At 38.5% G+C, this 25,058-nt stretch overlaps 3 protein-coding genes across 7 annotated transcripts in view; all 3 read left to right on the top strand.

Moving 5' to 3' along the window:
- The first annotated feature begins 485 nt into the window (after positions 1-485).
- LOC135616463 (transmembrane E3 ubiquitin-protein ligase FLY2-like) lies at positions 486-14,239 on the top strand. The gene is made up of 14 exons (XM_065115676.1): positions 486-1,040; positions 1,787-1,859; positions 2,073-2,200; positions 3,193-3,308; positions 4,728-4,788; positions 6,158-6,221; positions 6,302-6,376; positions 7,565-7,725; positions 7,812-7,871; positions 7,997-8,090; positions 10,637-10,804; positions 12,897-13,225; positions 13,577-13,699; positions 13,783-14,239. Exons 1-14 carry the CDS (start codon positions 882-884, stop codon positions 13,882-13,884), a joined length of 1,713 nt encoding a protein of 570 aa, XP_064971748.1. The 5' UTR covers positions 486-881; the 3' UTR covers positions 13,885-14,239.
- A 4,324-nt stretch (positions 14,240-18,563) lies between these two features.
- On the top strand, positions 18,564-19,614 carry LOC103991168 (ethylene-responsive transcription factor 4-like). Its single transcript, XM_009410526.3, has one exon. The coding sequence runs from the start codon at positions 18,564-18,566 to the stop codon at positions 19,470-19,472; it is 909 nt and encodes a 302-aa protein (XP_009408801.2). The 3' UTR covers positions 19,473-19,614.
- A 2,625-nt stretch (positions 19,615-22,239) lies between these two features.
- The window catches only part of LOC135581720 (uncharacterized), a 12,030-nt gene continuing 9,211 nt past the window's right edge, over positions 22,240-25,058 (top strand). Inside the window, exons 1-3 of one of the 5 annotated variants that reach the window (XM_065115678.1) lie at positions 22,240-22,629; positions 23,614-23,762; positions 23,909-23,991. In XM_065115678.1, coding sequence (XP_064971750.1) covers positions 23,684-23,762; positions 23,909-23,991 — 162 coding nt within the window. In that variant the 5' untranslated portion in view covers positions 22,240-22,629; positions 23,614-23,683. Of the gene's footprint in view, positions 22,630-23,613; positions 23,763-23,896; positions 23,992-25,058 lie in introns of all 5 variants that reach the window. The other 4 variants (XM_065115679.1, XM_065115677.1, XM_065115681.1 and 1 more) reach the window with 4 other exon arrangements.

The following is a 25,058-nucleotide window of genomic DNA, read 5'->3' on the forward strand; positions in this document are numbered from 1 at the left end:
TGGCCCTCCAAAATAAATTTCTAATGTTCTTCCGTCAAAGATGCCGCCACTAATTAGACGGATGGGAATCACCCAAAACAGATTCCTAGGGAGGATTAGATCGGCTGGATGTGGTTTGCTTTGTCAGCCACAAACACCACCCACCCCTGAAAACACTACTCACAAAACGTTTTTGATGATTCCAAGTTGGGGATTTTGTTTGGTACATGGAAATCTTACTTTAGGGCTGAGGGCTCTTCGGTAATATGCCGCAACTTTACCGGCTGCTCCTAACATCCCCTCCTAACTCACAACCACAAACACTGTTGTTCCCATCTTACCCACGTCCTGTTGGATTCGTGTGTTTGGTCCATCGCATTGCAACTTTCAGCACCCGATAACATCAGACCGCGTGTCCCCGAGATGGATCATATCCTAGCGTCAACGGCCGATATGAACCCTTTTCGTTGTTTTCGTCGTTACCGTACTTCTCCGCATTTGATCCGAATCCCCCCATTCCCAAAACGACGGGGGGTCCTCTCCGACGGCGAATCCCTGCTGACGCGAAGCGAGAATTTTCTCCGCGCTTCTTCTCCTCCTCCTTCCGCTTCTTTAATCTCTTTTTCCGTCGCTTTCTCGAATTAAACTAGGATCGCTGGCGGTATCTGGCTCGACGGTGCCTCGTCGATGGGCGGAGTCGTTGGTGGGGTTTCCGCATCAGTTCGTTGCGGCCTCCCTTTCTCCTTTCTCCCCCCTCCTACTCCTCGCGGTTGGTGATGGTTGACTCCGTCCGAAGCAATCCGCCCCTTTCTTGCCGATTTTAATCGCGAGGTTCGGGCGTAACTTGCAAGCTTTGGGCTTTGGGTCGTTCCGTCTTGCCTTCAGGGTTGCGTTCTGAGGCAATGGGTGGGAGTCGGAGAGACAAGTGGTTTCTTCGGAGTACGGCTACGGCGGCGGCGGCTGTGGTGGTGGTGCTTTTTGGTCTGGTTCCACCTTTGGTGGCTCTAAGGCCCCTAAGGGAGAGGGACTCTGCAGCTGATCGGGGTTCTTGGGGTGATGAGGTCTGCTTCTTGCCCTTTCTTGCTTCCCAATTTGATGATTTTCGAGTTCCTGATTGCAATGATGGTTTCCTTGGGATTCTCGAGTATAAAGAGCCTTAAATTATCCTTTTCTGGATCACAGGACGATTGGTTACATTTTGAATCATTAGGTTTTAGGCTGAGAATTTGGGACTCGTAGTAACTCGGAGAACCTACCTCAACGAACGTTGCAAAAAGTAGATACTATTTCTGTTATTATAGGGTGGGGTTCACTGGAAGAAGCCTTAGCCATTTTATGATGCTAGTGATGCTAATTCTTGTACTGAGTGGATCATGGAATGGTGACACCTTGCATCTAATGGTTAATGTAATTTTAAAGGCAAACATTTGATGTTTTCTCTGTGGAGTTGTTAATGCAATTTCCTGCTTTTTGAATTTCTTATGATACCCATTTAGAAAATGTTGAGAGGTTTCGTCTTCACTACTGCATGCATTATAGGTCACTTAATTAAGAACATGCCTTCATCTTTTGTATGATATGCTGATTGATGCTTTTGAAAATGCTATTCTTCTTTAACTGTAGCACGACCCTATGTCATGATATGAACGATGTGCTCTTTCGCTTTGTGTAGTTTTATGAAATTTTCTTATTGATGTAATATCTGAAGGAAATTAGAATATTAATTTTTGTATTCTATTTTATGATAGAAACTCATGTGCATTTGCTATTTGGTTTGTTTATGTCCAATTTACTTTCATTCATACAGCGACTTTTTCTTAGAAGCTACGAAAGTGACTTGAGTCCTTATTCTGCATGGAACATAACAGGAACATATAAAGGTTTGTATCCTCTTCTTGTTTTCTAGGACTTAATCTGAACATAAAAAAATGCACATAATTGATTTTTTTGGTTACGAACTTCGGTAAATTTGATGATTTGCAAGTGAAATGTTGAAAGAATGTGCTATACCCAACAAAATGAGGTAGCTAGTCATATTAACTTTACTTTCCAAATCTCTTTATGAATCTTGATTATCTTATAGTGATACACAGGAAGATGGAACTTTGTAGAGACCACAAATGGATCCTCTAGGCTTTTTGATTTTGGGAATTCTAATGGTGAATCAGTTTTGGAGTTGGTGAGTACTTCGACAAAGATAAGTGGTGTACACTATGTTCAGGTAAAAATGATGTTAACTCTGTTTGCTCATTAGTATTATCATCATTTTAGTATGATATTGCTTATTATTTATCATCATAGTATGTTATATCCCTTCTGATTGTGTAAGAGGTTTTCATTCATATTTTCTTCCTTTATTTTGAACATATATAAGAATTTAGTTACTAAGTATCTGATATTTTATGATATATAGTGAAATAATCTTTCTGAACTTTTGCTTCTTTATAGTAATATTTGACTCTATATATATATATATATATATCCAGTATTTCCACCATGTTTTTACTGTTTGACACTCGGAGCTTTTTTTGCTTCAAAAAACATCATATTTTTTGGGATCTGATTTCATGTCTTGCTGGTGGCATTCAAATAGTTTGTTATCTTGGCAAACAGATAGTGCCAATCAGCATGAAACCATGCTCAGCTTGCAATGATGCATCACTGGCATTCTTGTAGGACAAAATTAAAACCTGAAAAAAGAAACATGCTTGTTGTTGATTGTTGTGATTTTGGCAGGCATGGAACCTGAATTTTTTTTTTTATTGATTTGGTAGAATCCTTAAATAGTTGAGATGGCTTTTGGATGGCAGGTTGCACATGCTTTGGCTTTCATCTTAACCTTGGCTTTAAATTGTTTCTCGATTTGCAAATTTGTCTGCAACCATCACGTGCATTAGCTCTTCAAGCAAGATATCTTTTGGTGTTACCATTTTATCCTTCACAATGATCACTTATTGAGATTCCTCAACTTTGATTTTATTTTTGTGCTTGAAAGAGGTGTAAGCCTGTTCCTTTAATATGGGAACTATCTTTGCAAGAACTTGGACACCCATGTTTATCTTTATCACAAGAATTTGAACAGCTTTCGACATGGAAACCAGTCTTATTAGTTTCACAATCCTGTTGCACTGTCAACCCAATCAAGGATTAAAGGATCTATTGTACGCTTCATAATCTTGGATCAACACCTCAAATCTTATTTTGTCATGGCAGGGAGCAGTCACTTTTCATGACGTGTTTGACAGCATGCATGATCATGTATTTTCCAAACTGAGATTAGAAGGAGTATATATTTGGCCCTTCAGGCAGCTTCGAATGGTAGCCAGTAGGTAAGATCTATCATTTTCTTTTTTTTTTACCTTTGTTACCATGAGATGTTTGTAATTCAGTACAAGTGTTGGTTTTTATTTGTTGTATTATTCATCTTTCACCATAGGTTTCAAAATCATGGTCATTTTCTTGTGTGTTTAGATAATTATGATTACTGAAGATTCTGGCAGCTACAAATTCCTCTAGATGTTGAAGTGTACGACACACAATCACTATTTGCTGCTCGTGATTATTTTTTTTAAAATATGAAGACATTAAAGGATTCTTCTAATTTTTTTATTTTTTATTTTTGAAAATTCATATTGTGATAGTTGTTTTTGAAAATTTCATGTATCTTGTATTGCATTGTCCCATTGGGGCCACTTGTATCCTTGGCATATTGTCTGTTGTTTTAGTTGCTTGTTTATTCTGATGATTTCATAAATTTGTTATGACGCAATATATTTACTAGCATTAGTTTTTAAGTGTCGATGGGTTAGTTGATAATCATATTCACTTGATATATACACTTAGATAGGAGGCTACAGGTCCGAGAGACATCTTGGTTCATCATGCCATTGCTTTAGGTTTGTATACAGCTTCACTGATTTTAATAAAAGGTGATTTAGTTGCATGTGGTTCTAGGTTACTACTAAAAAAAAAGAATTTTGGTTATAGTTTTCCTTGTGATGGCCTAGGATGGTACCATCCATCATAGGACAGTACAAGCTCAGTATAGGACACTGCACGCTCTGTACCAAGCAGTTTGTGTTTTTCTGTTCTTTAGTCTTTTTTAGCTTTTTTTCGAAACTCGATATGTATTGGCCTGCCAACATTTGTACTCGGTATGGACCGGTACCATATTGGTCCAAGCCCTGATCAGAATAGTTCACGGAATTGTGAACCTTGGTTCCAATGTGTTTTTCACTAAATGCAATGAAAAACTTATGGTCAGTCGGGATATCATTACTTTCTCTAGGGTGTGCATGAAGAGAAGTTTACAATGACTTGGTGTCAGTGCATTCCAAGGCTGACTTCACTACTTCTAGGGGACCAAATCTTTCTTTTCTCTGTGAAGTTTTCTTTTTCATTGTACTATACTTTGACTCTAGAAATTCACCTTCCCTTTCCTTTTGAACTCTTGAGCTATATTAGTCCTATGATGGCTTTTTCAGTGTAGGGAAAGAAAGAAGGGAGCATAAACACGTGATACACATAGATTTGGCTTCATGCTGGTTACTTTGGTTTTAGATGTTATGTTCATGCTGAATCTAGTTTCTCAATGTCTGCCTTTGTGCAACTTTGGAATTATTATTATTTTTTAATTTTACTTACTTTCCATATGTGCACCTCAATTGTATTTCTGAATCCTGGATTAAGTACTAGATTATGACTAGTAGTATTTTGAAACTATTGTAATATAAGTTTGTTATATATAGTGGAGGAGATGGCAAGGCACTTCAAGAAGAAGATTACTTTTTGTCCAATCCATATCACTTGGTATGAGTTCTTAGTTCATTAAAGTTCAACCTTTCTTTTTCACCATATTCTCATTGAAATACACTGATGGAAGATATTTGAACATTTGTTTTTTGGTGTTCTATTTTCTGGCAAATTGCAGCTGTTATTTATTTCTTTCCAGAAAACCAGAGCTATATAGCTAAATGATATAAAATTGGCTAGAAGCAGTTAATTCTTTGCTACATCCATTATCAAAACTAAATGATATGGTTATCATTTTAGCATGCTAAATTTGTGAGAACTTTCTAAAGAGAATGATTTTAAACTCGTAGAAGATAATCTAAATTTAATGGAAGAGAGCATAAGCCACTCACCTAAGTGAAAACCTTTTTCATATGAGATTAGGTTATCACGTTATGCTACAGTGCCCCCGGCATGAGTTGTTTTACTTTGATACTTGTTACATTCTGCAGGCTGAATGATGGCATGGTGTAGTTCGGTGTTAGAGAACTTTCCAGTGATTTTCATTTAATAATTTTGTCCAACAGTTAGTGATTTTATTTCTGTTGCATATTTACTCAGTTCAAAGTTGATTATACTGATGGAGTTGCTGGAGGGTTATTATAGATCTAATGGATAAAGTTGGAAGCCCATGTCAACTATGATCACTTACTGTGTTTGAAAGTGCATTAGCTTCCTGAGGCCATGACATGGCCCACTGAGCTTATTTAGCATGGGGAAATTAAGCTACTGAATTTTAGCTATGGCAATAAGTTGTAGCCTTGTATGCTGGAACACTATCTTTGTCTTGTTTACTTATTATTTATCTTACATTAACGTTCATAATTATGTGATTGTGCAACATGGAACAGTATTTTACTTTACAGCCTAGGCATGACATTGCAATTTTCTTGAAATTAAATCTTAATCACCATAGTTTATGTCTGAGGTCAAATATGTGCAATAAACTCTCTTTTCTTTTGTTTGCATAGAATGTGACATTGAATTGGATTGTTTTGTGCTGATAAGGACACATTATCATTGCAATGGTATATGGAATATGACTCCTCTTCTAAAATTTCAGAAATGTGATGGCTTTGTCAACATTTTTATGATCTAACTTATTTCTCAGTATTGTCCAAAACATGGTTTCAAATACTGTTCTGACAAATAACTGGTATTGGACTATGTGGTTCGATATCATTATGTTTTATTATTATTTTGGGTGATACTGGATTGTACGGATCAGTATACCACCTGGTACACTGGTGCCATACTAGTCGAGTATCAAATTGAGATTTAAAACCTTAGTTCAAGGTAGCTATGGTCTATTAGGATTTTTACTGCATTTGCTTTCTTTTCGAGTAAAAGGCCATAGAATAGTTATTTTCTGTGTTTTTCCTGACAGCTTGGTGTGTTTTCTTCTCAAGTACTTCAAGAATCTCACCAAGATAAAATCTGGAGGAGAAAATGTAAATCTTTATCCTTTACCTTTTAAATTGTTTCTCTTTTACGTTACCTAACATTTTAACTGTATCACTTGCTTTATCAGCTTTAAATTATGATGTGGAGAAACATTGTAATATAGAAATAGCTGCTCAAGTTTCCTGCACATCTGGCCAACATGGTACTGATTTCTTAGATTTCACCTGTTTCCATTTATTCATATTTTATTGTTTTGTGGTGGTTTCTTGTATGTTTAATTAGTGATGAAAATAATGTTATGCTGGTGTTATTGACAGTCTTGGAAGATCACTTAGCATTATTCTTTTTATTAGTTTTGGAAAGAGTATCATCCTTAGTCTTTAATAGAGCATAAAATCATATAAACACTGCTTGAATCATATCTCTGTATGCAAAATCTTGTTACCACCATAATTTTATTGCAGAATGCTATCAAGTTTGATCATATGCATAGAATTATTTGATGTAACACTAGGAGTAGAAAAGACAAGGCTTATTCAGTAAGTCAAAGACCAGATTCTCCATTTATTAATCTTTGCTTTCATCGAACTATAAGAATATGATTATCGGTAAAGAAATAATTACTGAGAATCATGAAAATCTAAATGAAAATAATATGTGATTTCAGATAATATGATTCTGCGGAATATATGCTTGAATGATAAGTTTGATTCGACCAAAAGATTAGAAATGCACATTCTTCACGAGCATAGCACTATATCAATTGCTGCATAATGTGCTTGTCACATATTGACAAAAGCATCAAAGGTAGCACATGATTGTTCTGTCTTGATCCATCCTGTTTGTTTTGCATTTGCAATTTATGTTGATTTTATGTTTTCTAAACATCATAGTTGAGTATCCAAGGATTTATAAGGAATTATTTTAATTCACTTGTCAGATATGCACAAATGCATCAAAGGTAGCATATGGTAGTTCTATCTTGGTCCATCCTGTATATTTTGCATTTGCAATTTATGTTGATTTTATGTGGTTTAAACATCATAGTTTAGTACTCTGAACTCTGAGGATTTATAAGCAATTATTTTAATTATCAACAAGTTTTATATATATGTCAGTTGTTGGAATATTTTCATGTTGAGTACTGATGAGTTTTAATGTTCATTTGCTGCCTTTGATGGTAACAATATGTTGGCATGCTGGGTTTTCTTAATCAATATATAAATTTTAAACAATTGGGTTTTCAGTCATTTTCATGCTTATTAACATGATCATATGCTTAGCTGAATATGTTATATTTTTACTGTATTCGTTGATATGAGTCCATTACTTTAAATATATATGCTAAGTAGTCTAGAAGATTCCCTTTGCTAATTATGTCTCTTTTTAGTACATGGAGATCATGAACGTTATCATCTGGAGGGCTTATTGGAGAGTCCAAAGGTCGATGATGATGGGGAGTGCTTTTCCCCCATTTTGTTGAATGCTACCTCATTGAACACTGAGGTTTACTACAATAAAGCCGTTAATTATACACTGATGGTCACCTTTGTATCCTTCATGATCAAGCAATCATGCATTTATTAAATATTTATTTCGCTTTCCTTTTTGGAAGCCTTGACATGCTAATGCTCTAGGTCTCTTTCCTTCAAGTTCTGCTGCTAATTAGACAAATGGAGCATAGCAATACCCAGTCTGTGAGTCTCTACTTTAGCATCCAATAAAAAACATTTCCAGCAAGTGCACACCATATGTCCATTTGTTTCTATGATCAAATATTTTTTAAACTTGTATGCCACTGTGGGTTTCATTCTATTTACAGGGTGCTGCCAAGGTTTCTGTCATAATGATTGGACAACAAGCTATCATGGATGCATATCTCTGTCTTTTACATTTGACAGCAGGAATCTTAGTTGGTAAGTTCTAAATCTGTTGATGTTGTGTGAGTATTTTAATAAGTTTAGAGCTAGTAAAATGTGCAATTTGAAAAATTCTTTTGCTGTATACTAGAGGGAAATTTTGTACATACTATGTTGTGCTAGGAAATAAACCTCAGGTTGTAATTCCATATCAGCCTCCACTCAGACCAATTTGATATGCTGGTACATTATACAGTGATTGCAAAAGGCGCTCGGGCGCTCGCCTAGGCGCTCGGGCGAGGCAAGGCGAGGTGAGGCCCGAGCGCCTCGCTAATGTCCCAGGTGGCGCGCTTCAAACAGGCGCCGCCTGGGCGCTCGCCCGAGCCCAGGCGCTGGGCGCTTCGGGCGAGCGCCTGGGTAAACCAAGGCGACCGAACCAGAATTTTAGGTCTGGTTCAGTCCTGGTTCGGTTGTTAGTTGGTTCAATCAAACCAACTAAACCGATATAACCCCAACCCTAACCCTAACCCTAACCCAACACTAACCTGCTGCCGCTGCCGCTGTCGCTCTCGATCCCGATCCCGATCGCGATCTCGTCGCTCGCCGCTGCTTCCTCGTTTCTCCATCAGGCTCAGTATACAATATGCTCTTAATATTAAGTTTATTTGAATTTTGAAATGATTAATTTTCAATACTGTTAATAGATTAATAATATATTATTTTGATTTTAATGTTGTTAATTTTTATTTTGATGTAAAATTTTATTGTTTTGAATTTTGAAACTTTTTGTTAATGTGACATTGTGATTTTGTATCTTAGATTTTCTTAATTTAATAGTATATTTTTATTAAAAATTTTAAATAATTATATTTATTAATTATATTATATATTTTTATATTTTAGCGCCTCGCTTCGCTCGGGCGCGCGCCTAGCGCCTCGAGCGTTTTTGGACCTTGGCGCCTTTTGGCGCCTAGCGCTTTTTAAATCACTAACATTATATTCTGCCACATATATCACTGAAAAAATATATAAGTTGGTGTTGGTACTTAATACATTATATTATGTATTGTTAACGGTTTGATAAGACTGGTGTGGTCAATAAACTGCGATACTTGAACCTGTGCTGTTGTTAAGTTTAAAGAAACATTTTGAAGTTGAATTCCCCTTGTGACTTGTAACACCCAAGTAATCATTTACTTTGTATACAAAAATAGTTGCCTATTATTTGATGTTAGGCATTATCAAAGGTATCCGCATGACCATAAATCTTTATTTGTTTTCCTGACCAACTTTCAAAATGTTTACTCTGCATCAAATTGTTTTGTCTGTGATAGTTTCTAGTTCTACTACATTTTGTCTAACCCAATATTCATCCTCTTCACGTAAACACTGCCAGGATAATATTGTAGCCTCCTTAGATTAACTTTTCATGGAAACATTCAAGAAAACAATCACTTTGTTTTCAAGTTATTGTTATTTAGTGATGATCATATGTTAGAAATTATCATTTAAAAACTAGAAGTTAATGAGACATTACCAAAAAGAGTTCATGTTGGTTTTTAGCACGGTTTGCCTTATTGATCCATATCGGTGTGCCGATCGACCATCGATACGATATATATTGAACCATATTAATGTACCAAGACATGGTACGGTGGAGCACACCAACAAATCGATATGTACCGCCCGCACCAATCTCCTATTGGATCGGTACATACTGCCCATACTATGCGGTATGTTACGGTATGGTGAACCTTGGGTTTTAGTATTACCCTATCTGATAATTGATGAATTTATCAAGCCACTTGATATTTTTGGACCTTTTCTTCATAAAGCTACAATCTTAAGGTTGGATTCTCCCATGAATAGCTAAGAAGTAGCTGATAAAAATGTATAACTTTTATGACCGAGGTGCCATGTTAGCTAAGAAGTGACTGATACGAATATATATATATATATATATATATATATATATATATATATATATATATATATATATATATATATATATATATATGTATGTGAAATTATTTGGGGGTGGGTTGGCTAGGTGAAATATTAGCCGGGATTGAGAAAGATCTGCCTGCCCTGACTAGCTGACTCAACCAATCTGAGAATTTTTTTACTGAGGACATGTTTCCTTTTTTAACTCCATGTTCTCACGGAGGTAACTTGTAGATTTCCTCCTCCAACGGTCCAACCCCATCCCTATGGAAACCTCAACACCAATAGTGACACGAGAAAGCTCACCGATTATGATCTACATTTGGAAGGTGTCTGCAAGGGGAAGAAGAGGAGATGAGGACAAGGAAAAGAAGAGGGAGAGGAAACTGAGAAACAGAAGTCTGTTCTCTCACTAGACCCATTGGAGGTTACACAGCATCCATCACTAATCTTTCTTAGGGAAGCTACCAGGGAATGAGAAGGATAAATGGCAGAGAACAAGAAGAAGAATTTAATTCTTTCTTGTACTCTTCTATTGTCTTGAACTTTAACATGTGCATATCCACTGATAGTAATCGTTCAATATGGCCAATTTCAAGCTATTTCTGTTACTGAATTAAACATTCGGTGGATATAATTTTGCTTGTTTCTGGTTGCAGAGTCCCTATTCAATGCTTTTGCAACAGCAGCATTCTTCAAATTTGTTGTTTTCTCCATTTTTGAGATGAGATATCTTCTTGCCATATGGAAGGCAAGTAGACCTATGAATAATGGAGAAGGTTGGGAGACTATGAGGCGTGAACTGTCAGTTCTATATAGCCGCTTTTGTAAGTTCTTAAATTGAATTATTAACTGTCCAAACATTTTTCATGGTTTACATAAATAGGAAATGTTTCAGTTTCTTTCATTAATGTTCAATGGATACTTGAATGACCAGTCTCACATTAAGGTCCTTGTAGAAGATATATGCAGATTTTATACAAAGTGGCATCTACATTTGTTAATGTGAATAATACAAAAAGTTCGCATGGAAAATTCAGAATTTGCACAAATAGTTGGAATTAGTCCTTTGTCATAGTATCTAATGTGGACTTCCCAATGTAACAGTTGATATGATCTGACGACCACTTTCTGAAATATGTTGTAGTATGTGCACTCATATTATTTCTGCTCATGTTTAAAGGAACAATAGTGATTCGACTTCCATTTTATGTCCAACTTCACTTGACTTCTAGGTTAAGGAACAATAGTGATTCAACTTCCATTTTATGTCCAACTTCACTTAACTTCTAGGTTATCCAAATGCTATACCAGGAACCTAGACTATTAAAGATACTTATCCCATTAAGGACGGCACTGTGGCACCATGGAGCAGCACATTGTTTTCAGTTTTATGTTATATGACTGGCTCAACCTGATAGATATTAGGCAGATAATAATTAAATGCAACTTTGCGAATCATGAGATCTTGAGATCAGTCATAAGATAATCTGTATTCAAGGGAGTAAAGGCACATGATCACTGAGGCTGACATCCTTGAAACTGATTGGGTTAGCTCTATGACAATAGTAAACGACAAGCTTCACATGTTGCAGACTAGAGATGTTCTCCAGCCTTTCTTACCATGCTGAAACCTATTGTTGCTTTTGGTCACAATAAGTATTGGGAAATTCCTTTTCTAAAACCACCTTTTGTTCATTTGATTTTTAGAGAAGAAGAATTTAAAGCAAGTTCTTTCATAGTTTGATGAATCTTAGTTATTCTTTTCTATGAAAATCTCCTCAAGAGGAAGTCCCAAATTCTCAGTGGTGGGTAAGCTAGACATTGCTGATTATTTATCAATCCTCCATGGACTCAAGGTGAAAATATATTTAGGATAGAAATAGGCAAAAAATGATTTTTTTTGTTATGATTTCAGTTTCAAATTCTGGTACTATTTTGGTTCCTGGGAAACTGCTACTAACCAGTACAATCATATGCTGACACATGGCATGCTCTGATGTCTTGATGGCATGGCTGGCACAAGTACAATGAAAATTCACAAACACTGGCTAGAAAATAATAACAAAATAAAAAAAGGACAATTATTTCATCCATTCACTGTGACATAATAGTGCAACACTCGCTGCTGATCACTTCTGGGAGGTCTCTGCTATGGACTGCTGTGAGCAGCCAATGCGCAACAAGAGGCATAAATTGCCTGAATGGATCAAGTTCATTGCAAATATGCTTTTCCAGAGAATGGAGGCTGCCAGACAGCCAGTCAGCATCATAAGAGAAGGGGAAGGTGTTAATGAGGGGAGGTAGGCCATTAGCCAATAGGATATGGAGGGTTGGAAGGGGGATAGAGTAGTGACAAGGGGAAGTATCTACTTTAAAGATACAAGGGATGCCAGGAGAAAAAGAAGGGAAAAACTGAAGAAGAAGCTCACAGAAACTTCATGGACAAGCTGGTAAAAACAAATTAAATTTGAGGGTTAGTTGGTTCATGTGTCACTACTGCTATGCTACTTTGGGCTGGTTCATACCATGCAGTATACCTGATGTGTTGCAAAAACATGATGTCTGTCATAATGATCTGAATGTGATATGTGTTTCATATTAATATGAATGTGATGCATTGTAATGCTACGAACGTCTCTCATGACAATGTGCTCTTGCCAGATTGGATGCCCTTTTCTTGTGGAGTAATTGATTGCTTGGTTTTGTTTCTTATTGCTAATGAACATCAATAAATTTAGCTGTGATTTGTCATCTCATGAGCAGAATGAACTAGATTTATAGAACAATGAGATCTTTGAATTATCGGATATTTCATAATTAACTTAAATTTTAATGTTTTTGTTGGTTACTATCATTCTTAAACAAGTTGTGCTACTTTATATTATCAATGCTTTACCAAGTTGTGCTACTTTGCAGATGGCATTCTTTTGGGAGGCATTCTATTGATGTATGAGCTGCACAATTTACTACGCCCCATTCTTTTTGCTATGTATTCTTTTTGGATACCCCAAATAATCACTAATGTCATTCGGGATACAAGGAAACCCCTGCACCCTCATTATATAATAGGCATGACTCTCACTCGGGCTGCAATTCCGTTATATGTATTCGGTTGCCCGAGCAACTTTTTGCGCATGCAGGTTGATAGAAGTTGGTGCATATTTTTGGGATTATTTATGGGATTGCAAGCATTGATTCTTCTGCTTCAGTATTTTCTTGGATCTCGGTGGTTTATTCCTCGTCAGGTAGGTCTTTATCTGAAACCTCCTCTTTTGAAGAGAAAAGATGTAGAACTTTGTTGTTCTTCTATTTGGATGACTGCTAATTCATGCCCCTAGTCACCCCTTCATATCAGTCATGAAGTTAATGTTTTGAGTTTGATACCAATATTGTCGTGTAATTCTTCTTTAGCACCATTAGATAGTTGAGTTATATAGTTGGTCAGTTAATTATTGGATATAATGATCACCATGTTTAAGTTTTGTGTAGCAGTGAGAAAACTAACTTGTCTAGAGTCTTGCCACCAGAGCTCATCATCTGTAGTCCGTGTTTGGTTTAACTATTAGTGATCTGACTGTTGGTCATTGATTTTTCAGATCCTACCAGAGAAATATTGCTACTACCGGAAGCTCGAGAACGATACTAATCAGATTGCTGATTGTGTTATTTGCATGACTGGTATTGACCTCCTCACACAACAACGTTCCAATGACTACATGGTATCGAGGAGCTTCTGCATTTCATTTCCCTTGTGAACTGAATTGCTGGTTAGAAACCTAATCGTTTGGCTTTAATCGCACAGGTGACACCATGTGATCATTTCTTCCATACTGGATGCTTACAGAGATGGATGGATATTAAAATGGAATGCCCAACTTGCCGGCGTTCCCTGCCACCAGCATAGCGACTAACTACGTGAAGGATAATAGCACTTGGCTCGATATGTAAGCATGATGGGCTTTGGCATTTCTTAATTACTTGTCCTTATGGCATCAGGAACAATCGTAGGATAGCTTTCAAAGGAAAGAAAATGAAGATAGAAATTGATAGCAACACATGAGAGACTTGTATTTTTCATGCATTGTATATTATAATGTTGTATCATCTTAGGCTGCCGGCAGAGTCGCCTGTGATTATGAAAGGGAAGTCAATATAGAAGAAGCACAGCATGTAAAAAAAGTGTCAAGGCGGGGTTTAATGGTAACGATTATTTTCTTGTAGCATGATGTTAAAGTTAGTACATAGTGTTTGAAATGGCAGCATTTTTTTTTTTCTGGATAAAAGGAATTAATCAATGGTGCTATTGTGTGTTTGGTCGCGGATCCGATCAAAATTTTTTATCTCGAGATTCAAATGATATATAATCTCTCGTGAGCGACAACTAATGAGTTTATTATTTCCGTGCTGACATCGAACCTGATACATTGGTAATTCACATGGCCACTTCGTGAAATGTTTGGGTGGGACACATGGTTTCACGGTTTAATAATGAATGCTCATCGTCTCAATAATGCTCTCATGCGTTTGAGTGGGCTAAACGCCTTAAATGTATTGATAGGGAGAACATCAGTCTTCGTCATCTGTCTCCACGTGGTGTATAAGATTAAAAAAAAAACTCAACATAAAAACTCATGGTTAAAGGTTGTTTTTGTATGTATGTCTATCCATAAAAGATCAACGGGAGGTTGTTTTTGCGTAGAATATTTTATGAAATATTTTATGTCAAATATAAAAACGCATCCTTAACATAATGATAACTTCGGATCATCTTTTTTGACCACTTATGTCCGTAGTCATATAGATCGAGTTACTAACTTGGGTGTCGAAAAGATCAGAGTGGAAAACCTCACCCGACCTCGGTCTTCAGGTAGGTGATACCTCAGGAACTCAACATTTCTATCTCAAAGGCATCTTAGACAACCTTACGTAGGCGGGTCTAGACCAAGTCGGGTTGATAAGGATGTCAATGACTTTTTTTCTTATCATTTTGACACTAGAAGGAGAGCCCGATATGACATGAAGAATTACCCATTGACCCTTTCAATGAATATTTAAGCGATAAGGTTTTGCCCCCGATCCATAATACCTTCACTCAAGGGGGACAGTAGCCACCCTTTCCATACATTAGCACATTAATCTCGCGATAAACGTTGATACAATTGCTAGTCATAGGTATCTTGTAAGCCAATCACATGAGTGATGGCATATGTGACACGCTATGCAGTCTTTTTTACTTATTATTATTATTATTATTATTATTATTATTATTATTATTATTATTATTTTCTTACTTTATGTTGCATGTTGCATATATTGTGATGTTCATGAATATGTGCAATGAAAATCGGATCGTGATGAGATCACAATAATGAGATTGATTCACCTTTAAATATAGATTCTAAATCATCCCAATCGTAGATTACTTGAGAGGGACATCGAGATAATCGGATAGATTGATATGTTGTATATCCGTTCATATGATAGAGGCGGCTGGTCTCATAGCTGTTCATGTAGGGATACTAGAGATATAGTGCAAGTGCTTATTGGAGAATGAGTTTATTGATTGATCCGCTCATGGAATGTTACAGATCTAGCATAACCGGTTATCGAGAGTGGTAGTCAACCTTACGAGAGTAATTTAGTATCGATATAAGATCATTCGCTCTCGATGTCATGAGAGAAATATCATATGTGTTATTAATCAAGCAAATCTTTAGGTATGGTCATTCGAATTAAGAGAAAAAGAGTTCTCCGAGAGAATCTGATTAGAGCGAGACTCGAGAAGATTCTGTATGGCCTAACAGCATAATGTCGGGCATACAATCTTTAGGATATTATATGGATGAGGGACCATAGATACACCATAACTAAGGACAAATAGGTCCAATAGATTGGATTTCCTCGTATCATTTGGGGATTACAGCGCAATGACCTAGTAAATCGATGAATTGAATGAATTATTATAATAATTTCTTGAGTTAGAAGGAGTTCTGATAGGTACAACTTACGACTAGCTTGATATTGGGCATAGAGGGTTACATATGATAGGTGTTGCAACGAATAGAGGTTAGATATCCACTAGAGTCTCTATCTTATTGGATATCTAATTAGTACTTGAATTATTAGATCTTGTACATAAGATCCAAAATAGCCAATAAGAGATTATTGGGTAGAGATCCATTAATCTAAGAGGCTTGGGTAATTGGATAAAGATTTAGTACCCAATAAAACAAGATCTATTATGGGTAAGTGGTAAGAATCTCTACAAATAGCAACGCTCAAAAGATGGCATAGGCTAGTCACATCTTAGCTGCCTCTCCTATTATCCTCCCTCTCCTCTCCTCCTCAGCCGATAGCCTCAGTTGAGGGTGTGTAGATAGTAAGAAGGGCCGATCCCTTCTTGATCATATGGTGCACATGAAGAGAAAAATCGTGCAATGATTTAAGGAGCATATTCGTCACATCTATCATGTGGATCATCGCTAAAGAGAAGGACAATTGATTTCCTTCATCCACTCCTATGGATTTGAGATTTTATCGGGATGTATGATCTCCTTAGGTAACAAATCTCACTTGATATGTACGATTTCAGTTTTGTATTTTATTTTGTGCACCAATCTTTGCATAACGATGAAACCTCTTTCTAGGAAATCCGTGATTTTTGTTTTCTATTCTTCCGCTGCACATGTGATACTCTGATCAAATTTTCAAACAATAATGACATTTATTTAACAACCTAGGTCTCTCACACCTAAAGATGACCCTCAGCCACTAACTTGTTCTCATCGATGCGTTCTTAAATCTCACTTAGCAAGTGCAATGACTAACAGGCATGATATAGGTCGTCACTCCACTTTTGCCCTAGTTAGCCGAACAAGCAGTACCACCAACTCAATCGCCATCACCGGTTGCATCGTGAATGACACCGACACCCATTGAGGTTCCTTGACCCGATGTGATGCCGACATCCTTAAAACGCCAGTGCCTCTTCGGACCGTCGATTAAGGGGGCGCTTTAGTCCCTATGAAATTAGCAGATCATATCACCACTCTACCCTGCCTGAATTTGAGGCCTAATTGACGAAGTCGATGGAAGACTCCCTATGGACCCTAATACAATAAATAGATCAATGTTTGGAGGAAATACGATGAGAGTTCTAACAATTAGAATGAGAAGTGTTGGTCGACCTCACCTCAGGTCAATCGCTATTTACCTAAAAATATCCAAGATGAACTAATTCCAATGAACTTTTTTCTCTCGTCTTTGGATGCGTTCGATGATACTATTGACCCGACAAAGCACATTACAGTTTTTTTTGTGTCCAAATGTCATTTTATATTATTTTGGTTCAAACTTTAATTACTTGGGAATGTACGTCGACAATCATCAAGTAGGGGGAGGAAAAAATACTCGCAGGCTTCGTCACTCGATAGATGTCCATCAATCACCCATAATACAAACCTAAAGCTCTCTTGCCTCTCGTAATCATCGATAGAGATATCAACAATAATTATACCAAAAATATTTTAAAAAATTAATCAATATATCATCGTCGAGACAATGATCTTGTGCAAACATCAAAAGTCACGCAAGAGACTCGAAGCTAATAGTTGTAGATGCTATCTAAGTTAATGTGACTGATGACTGTGGTGTTTCGGTGGGTTTCTATTTAGTGTGTAACCAATGTTTTCTCTTTTCCTCCTTGCCTGCCGGTGCATTCCGTCCTCTTCGGACAGCTTCATCAGCAGAGTCAACCCAGCCCAGCGTGAAACAAATCTATCTCGGCTCGCTTCCAAGTCAACGGCATCCCAAGCCCAAACGACGCCGCCATTTCAGACCTTTGATCTGCGTGATTGCCGATGACGACTCACGAACGAACGGCATCCCAAACCAGCCGAGTCACAAAGAGGTCGGTCTCCTTTCAAGAGGGGGGATCTCATTCTTATTATTGTACAACAACTTATTTGTTCTCTTGGTAATTTCGATCGAAATCAAGGGAGGAACAACTCATGCTAAGATCTGCCCTCATTCATCAAGCTTGCTGTGGCTTGTTTGACCCGAGTAAGCAAGACATCAATTTTGTAATTCTAATACAGAGTCTATAGCGTCTGCACAAAATCTTTCGATTACATATTAATAATATTGTTAGCCATCACGATATCAACTCAATATATTATTATTTATTATTTATTTAATTGTTTTAAATTTTAATGGATCGATTATCTCATTGATTCCAATCATAATATCAACAGTTATCCCCTAACTCTTCTACCAGGAGACGATGGCCAACAGAAGCGAGTCTAGTATACTACCGACGATGGGACCATATCGCCACGTACCACCGCCCACTGTAATTAACCGGAAGCCCGTCCCTGTAGCCCATATCCGATAGGTCATTGTTACCCAACCGGCTCATCTCGGCCCTCCATTCACCGAGATCACCTCACCGTGCCGCTTCGCCTCGGATAGGACCGCAGCGCAGCCCATTGCTCAACAGCCGCGGGTCCAGATGACACATCACGGGCTGTCTGTGGCAGGCGGGACCCACTGCGTGATCCGAGTTAGACGGCGCACAAGCGGTCGATGCGGACAGATGGTGGGCAAAGGCCGCCGGCGCCCAAGTGTCCTCCATTTCGCCGCTCCACCGTCCAAAGGGAAATTGCGATCGATCGATATATAAACCCCCCTCCCCCACCCTTTAACCCACCCTCGCTTCTCGGATTAGAGTCGTCATCTAGCTGGGCAAAGGAAATAAAAAAGAGTGCAAATAACACGGTGACAGATCTTTCTTTACCCATGGCGTCCACCGAGAAGTCGGCCACCGCCGGCAGAGTAGGAGGAAGAGGGGGGAAGGAGACGCACTTCCGGGGGGTTAGGAAGCGGCCATGGGGGAGGTACGCGGCGGAGATACGGGACCCGGGGAAGAAGAGCCGGGTCTGGCTCGGGACCTTCGACACCGCCGAGGAGGCGGCTCGGGCGTACGACGACGCTGCCCGCCAGTTCCGCGGCTCCAAGGCCAAGACCAACTTCCCCCGCCCTGATTCCTACCCGTACCCCGGCAGCCCCAGGAGCCAGAGCATCACGGTGGGGTCCTACGGCAGGGAAGCCACCGAACCGCCGCTCAAGATCCCGCTCCCGCCCCCGCTCGACCTCAATATTCATCACCGTGGCGGCGTCGGCGGCTGCAAGCGGTTTCCCTTCCACCCATACCCGACCGTCACCGCCACCACAGTGCCGGCGGGATACCCGCGCCTCCTCTTCGACATGACGGTCAGATCGGAAAAAGCGGCTGCGATCAGTCGCCACCACCTCCTCACTCTGTGTCCGCCCACGATCCTCGCCGATCCGCGGGCCGCGATGGCCTGCAGCGTTGATAGCGACTCGGACTCCTCCATCGTGGATGTCCACCCTAGCCACCGCTCTCCGGCTTCGCACAAGATGCTCCCCTTCGATCTCGACCTCAACCTTCCCCCTTCACCCGAGATCGCGTGATCCCACCTCCTACCCCGCTACCTTATCACATCGACCATCCCTGTCCGAGCACTTTCTTTCTCATCTCTCCTTTCCATCCCATCCCTTTTACCAGGGCAAGTAAAATGGTAACACCACCAACGGTGAGAGAAAGAGAAAATTATAGAGAAAAAAACTATATATATATTTATTTATTTATTTATTCTTTCCACTACAACGGAAATCCTCGGTGTCATGCCTTCTCTCCTTGTTGATTATGATTATGATTATGATTATGATTATGATGATTATTATTATTATTAACACGATTTTGAGAGATTATATTATCATAATATAACGTAGAGAGATTATATTTGTTTTGTCCCTCTACTTTCTTGATTATTATTACTGTCGATTGGTGATTCCCTCGATTTCTTGATTATTAGTATTGTGTTGATGTAAAAGCGAAAGAGTAGTGTCGTTTCTGTCGATTAGCTGTATCGGTGGGTCCCAACGAGTGGGGATCAGCAGCGCTGATCAAAGAGGAATAAGGAATAACCGGTTGCGGTTTCCACGCACAAAAACTGTGTCCAACTGTCTCCTACCGGCCGTGACTCGGCTCGAAAAGCGCTCCCGGTTGAAGACGTGGCTCACCGATTTGAACGAACCCTACAATTCTGCAGTCCCTTCGCCACGTTGGGTACGGACCACCGACGGCCGTGCCCTCATTTTCTCCTCGCTGTCCCACGACGGTACGGTGATCTCTGAGCACACAAAAGCCAAAGGAGCAAAGCCAGGAGGGGAGAGAAAGAGACGGGCGACGAAAGACGAGTTAGCTCGGGGGGCGCAGCATGTACCGTCGTCGCCTCTGGTGCAGCTCGTGGTGTACGAAGCGGCGCCGCGTCGTGGCGCGGGGAACAGGATGGCCAAACGACGCCTCCCTCCCAGAGGCGGAGAGGAAGAAGAGAGTACTTACTCACCGCTTGGGTTTGGTCAAGGACGTCGCCACTACCTATCCCATTGGCTCATGATTATTTATTTGGTCTAAAGCATTTAACTCAATAAAATTCATTATGGTACATTCTTATAAGCCAATTTGTATTATTATTATATTTTACTCATCTTCTTCGATGTATTGAGTAAATTGGAATGTTCTCGTTATAATCCTAAGAAAATCCTACTGATTTTCTCTACAAATACTCTTTAGTAGCTCATTATATTCAATGCTATATCGGATTTGATATCAATTATTATAATCTAATCTGTCAAGATAATTAATTTAATAATTAGATGTTTATGAATCAATTTATCTATTTTCTAATATATTATTATAGATCCTGATGTTTCAAAATTGACCACACGAGAAAAAGTGTTGGCTTCAAATTCGATTAATTTGATTCTTCAGTGAATTTTTTTCTCACTTTAGGACCTTCCGGCAATCTTTTCTAATTGCTGCTTGGATCAAATATAGTGTTCTTACGGCTTGAAAGAAATATAAGCATAGTAAAGAAGGGGAGTAAATCCTTACTGTGCATAGCATGAGTCAGAGATATTGTGCTAAGCAAGCAAGACCTTCATCATTCGTTTGAAGACTGTAAACCTGTCGAGGTTCAAACCGGAAGGGAAATCGATCCGTTAACCGGATTGCTAATTATCTGTCCCCGTCAAGTTGGGAGCTCAACTAGCAGCGAAGTTTTAGTTCCACAGATGACATGATGCTAATCCTCTCCTCTTTGTTTTTGATAATATTCTCGCTTAGGCAATTTGCTTCAAAGTTTTTCATCAACTTTGTTCGGTCTGTATCATACTCTTCCTGTTCTATTTGCAGAAACACACATCACTTCTCATGTTCTTTGTTTTTTTTTTTTTTTTTTTTTCAGTCTAAACTTATTTTCAGACATTTAAGTGTAACTTTTGGATCAAAAGGGTCACGGATAATTTATTTGATCTAAAAGATAAGAAAACAGAAAGAAACATATAAAAGACATCATAATAATTGAGTACCTTATCAGCATAGCATAGTCCTCAACATCCGGAGGAGTAATAACGTTAGATCCCTCAACCTCAAAAAGAAACAACTAGAGTAGAATAGAGGGAGAAGAAGATGGTCAAGCACAAGCGAACCAATTGAGCTTCCTTAGATCAATGGTAAGAAAGTTGAGATACCTTAAAATTGATCAAATCCGTCTTGTATCTAGTGGTTATTAAGTCGATAAAGGAGATGTCCGTAAGGATATGCAAAGTCTCAAATACTTAAGCGAGGAACAAAAGATTCGAGGGTTTGAGTGGCTATATATATGGAGAATGGAAGATGAGTGTCAGTGGATTGACAGTCCTCGCGCTGCGCACGAGTGCTGAATCGAACCACTAATTTTACGAGCTAAATAAATATTAAGATAATAATAATAATAATAATAATAATAATAATAATAATAATAAAATGTACGGTGTACTAACTAGAGTCCTAATCTCTATAGGAGTAGAATCCTAGGCTGGCTACAAGTTTGGATTCAAGAGTGAGATGTCTCGCAAGTTAGCTCAAGAGAACAGGCATAACGATGGAAGGGCTACAGGAGTCTGAGAGTCTCAATTGAAGGTCTTCGTTTCCGACCCGGTTTGTCAACGATAGCCGTGTCGACTTTTAGTCGTACATGGATTATGGTTGACCACATCAGCGTGCAATTCCATTATCATACACCAATTGACCCCCAATTTACGCAAGTGACCTCCTCGAAGGAAACAAAATACACTCCCATATGGAACGTTATAGTGTACTTTAAACGCGATATAACAATAGAAGATGAGTGATGTATTTATTATCTATCTAACCTGCAATACCCAATTCCCGATTCCCAATTCCATCTTAGACCTTAGAAGAGCGGAATTTATGGCAGCTTTAAGACCTACTAAGACAACGATGGCAGCCTCGCCCATCTCCCCGCCCTGTTGTGCCTGATCTTGCGTTCCTCCTCGCCTCCTCTTCATGATCTCATCTGTTTCGCCCATCGCTTCGCCTCACGCTGCAGGCCAAGTCGCAATCCTCTTCGCCGCAGGCCGAGCCGCAATCCTGTCCGCCGGAAGCCGTAGGCCGCGTCGCCTGCCCTCGGACCTCTCCGCCTCGTCCCGGAGGCTGCATCGCCATTCGATCCGCCTCACGCCGCTGGCTTGCAGTTCCAGCCTCAGATCTTGCCACTCCGTGGTAGAATCTCTTCTCCAATAAACCCTACATGCTTGTTTCGTCTCCTTGTTTTGACCAACAGATCTCTGCGCCTCGCTCCAATCCCTTGGATAGATTTGGTAGAATTTGCTCAAAAATGTCATGGACCTCTGCTATCGCTCGCTTTTTCTTGAATTAGGATGTGGTTCAATTCTGTTCTGAATCTGAAGGACGTTTGGACGTGACATCCTTACTTGATACTCCTCCCTTTGCTTGCGCAAAAAGTTGTGTTTGAAGTGTGGATCTTGGAAAATTGGATATGGATCTAGTTTTTCTTTTCTTGATTTGCCTGATCTGACTCACGATCTGGTCAACAATTGAACTAGGGATGGACTGGGGTCGATCCAGTATAACTTTGATTCTTTTAGCAGTCCTATGCATAGATCTAGATTAGCCCACAGGGTTGTTTATGGCACGTTCTCTTGCATTGTATTTTTATTTAATTTTCCTTTTAGTGTTTTTAAGAGAAAGAGAGAGAGAGAGAGAGAGAGAGAGGAACTGCTGCATGTGAATGTTAGATACTCGATTATTAAAAGATATAAAGACGTGAAATATTTATGGAACAGTGGTTTGGTCTTTTATATAATTAAAACATTTCACCAAATATTTCTGACAGAGGACCCCTATCCAAGAGAAACGTGGCCCTTACTAGTGCTAGAGTAGCATGAATATGTCCATTTATAAAAGCTCAAATGGTTGCTCAATGTTTTTTTGTCTTATCATATAGCTAATAAATCTAGTCTGCAACGTTCAATTCTATCATATCAAGTTATTAACTATTATTTTTTCCACAAGTTGCATCCTTTAAGTTACTTCAAAATGATGGCACTGTTTTGGTATGACTAACTGAATTTGCATGATTGCACCATGTATACTGTCATATCAAGCACACCTTTGGTTCCTGATCATTGGATATGAACCTAGCAACCTTCAAATTGGTTGCACTGACTGACTAAATGACATTAGGTTTACTTGCTTTCAGGTATTCATAAGTATTGATGACACTCATTCTCTCTGACCTTCACTAGCTTCACATATGTTTGAAGTTCCTTTGCCATCAACTAAAAGTCCTCATCTTCGTCGAGCTGGTAGCAGACCTATTTTCACTGATCAGGGTAAAAGAAAATTAGTTTGCTCACGACTACTTTATTTACTCAACTTTTTAGATGTTATTTGTTATGCATGTCACATATTTAACTTTCATTTTTAGATTTCATTGAACCTGGAATTGCCAATGACATAGGCTTAGTTTTCCTGACAGAGGTAAATGAGATGAAGAGTCCAAGCATGGCAGCATCTGGTGTTGCAATGATGCCATCACCAGTTTTCTTGTGGAGATTTAAGGTCATTTTTTTTATATCCTTACTCCTTTTTCCAATTTATTCTAATCATAGAATGAAGATAAGAAGTCTTTCTAAATGGTCATCTGATTTAGACAACATATTTATATTGTCATTTTCTATAATTTCAAGGAATAATTATAATTAATTTTGATTTAGCTTAATCCTGTTGATATTGCTTAAATTATATAAAAATTGCAGAATAAAGTTGTGTTATCTGTCAGACATAACATGTCATCATGATTTGTCTAGATAATTTTGTTTGCAAGCATAGATTGAAGTTAGAAAGAATCTGTTATTTGTGTGGCTGATTGTCAACTTCCTATAAGCTTCGTGGAGATGTCCATACTTATATGTTTTTTACATCTTTTGGAATGCTCACATCAACCTGATGATAATTTCTAATAATACCTGTAGGGTTTCTTTCAATTGCCTATCTTTTCATAATGAGAAACTTCTTATATGATTCCTCTGTGCTGACATACATCATCTTGAATGACTTTTTCCTTTCCATTCCTCTTGATAACATATGAATCATGATATATGCTTAACGTTATGGGCAACCTAAGTTTCCAGCAATAACTTTGACACCTAATGTAGATTCAAGCCTTGTCTAGTCAGTTATCTTATTATCCACCCATTCTGAGGTAGCTATCTTATATCCAGCAATACATGTGACTCTCAGGTATGCTCCTCTCTAAGTGACTGCACCTCGAAAGCAAGATTGCCTTGTAACAAATGCGTGCAACTTCCATGGATATCCTGTAAACAAACACCTTAATAAGATTACAAGCAACTATTTATACAGAACACAAATTCATGAATGAAATATATTAACAGTAAGCCAGTATTGACAATCTGAAATTACAAATGTACTAAGCTTACATGGAGCAAAAACATAGAAATTTGGAACATGAGGCACTTGAGTCCTATTTGCAATAAACTCAAGCTTATAAACTAATGAACTCCTCAACAGAAGGTATCAACAAAAATATGAACAATTGAAAATTTATGTTATTTTACAAAGATTATTACTGATTATAAAATCAACTCTCTAGGAAAGACCTAGTT

This window comes from Musa acuminata, chromosome BXJ2-7 (assembly GCF_036884655.1).
Source record: "Musa acuminata AAA Group cultivar baxijiao chromosome BXJ2-7, Cavendish_Baxijiao_AAA, whole genome shotgun sequence".
Taxonomy (NCBI): domain Eukaryota; kingdom Viridiplantae; phylum Streptophyta; class Magnoliopsida; order Zingiberales; family Musaceae; genus Musa; species Musa acuminata.

Bases quoted from the DNA above. Each gene is read 5' to 3' on its own strand.
- LOC135616463 (XM_065115676.1), top strand. From the start codon at position 882: ATGGGTGGGAGTCGGAGAGACAAGTGGTTTCTTCGGAGTACGGCTACG. The intron at 3,309-4,727 runs GTAAGATCTATC...TGTTATATATAG, and splicing joins CTTCGAATGGTAGCCAGTAG to TGGAGGAGATGGCAAGGCAC. The intron at 13,226-13,576 runs GTAGGTCTTTAT...TTGATTTTTCAG, and splicing joins GGTGGTTTATTCCTCGTCAG to ATCCTACCAGAGAAATATTG.
- LOC103991168 (XM_009410526.3), top strand. From the start codon at position 18,564: ATGCGGACAGATGGTGGGCAAAGGCCGCCGGCGCCCAAGTGTCCTCCA.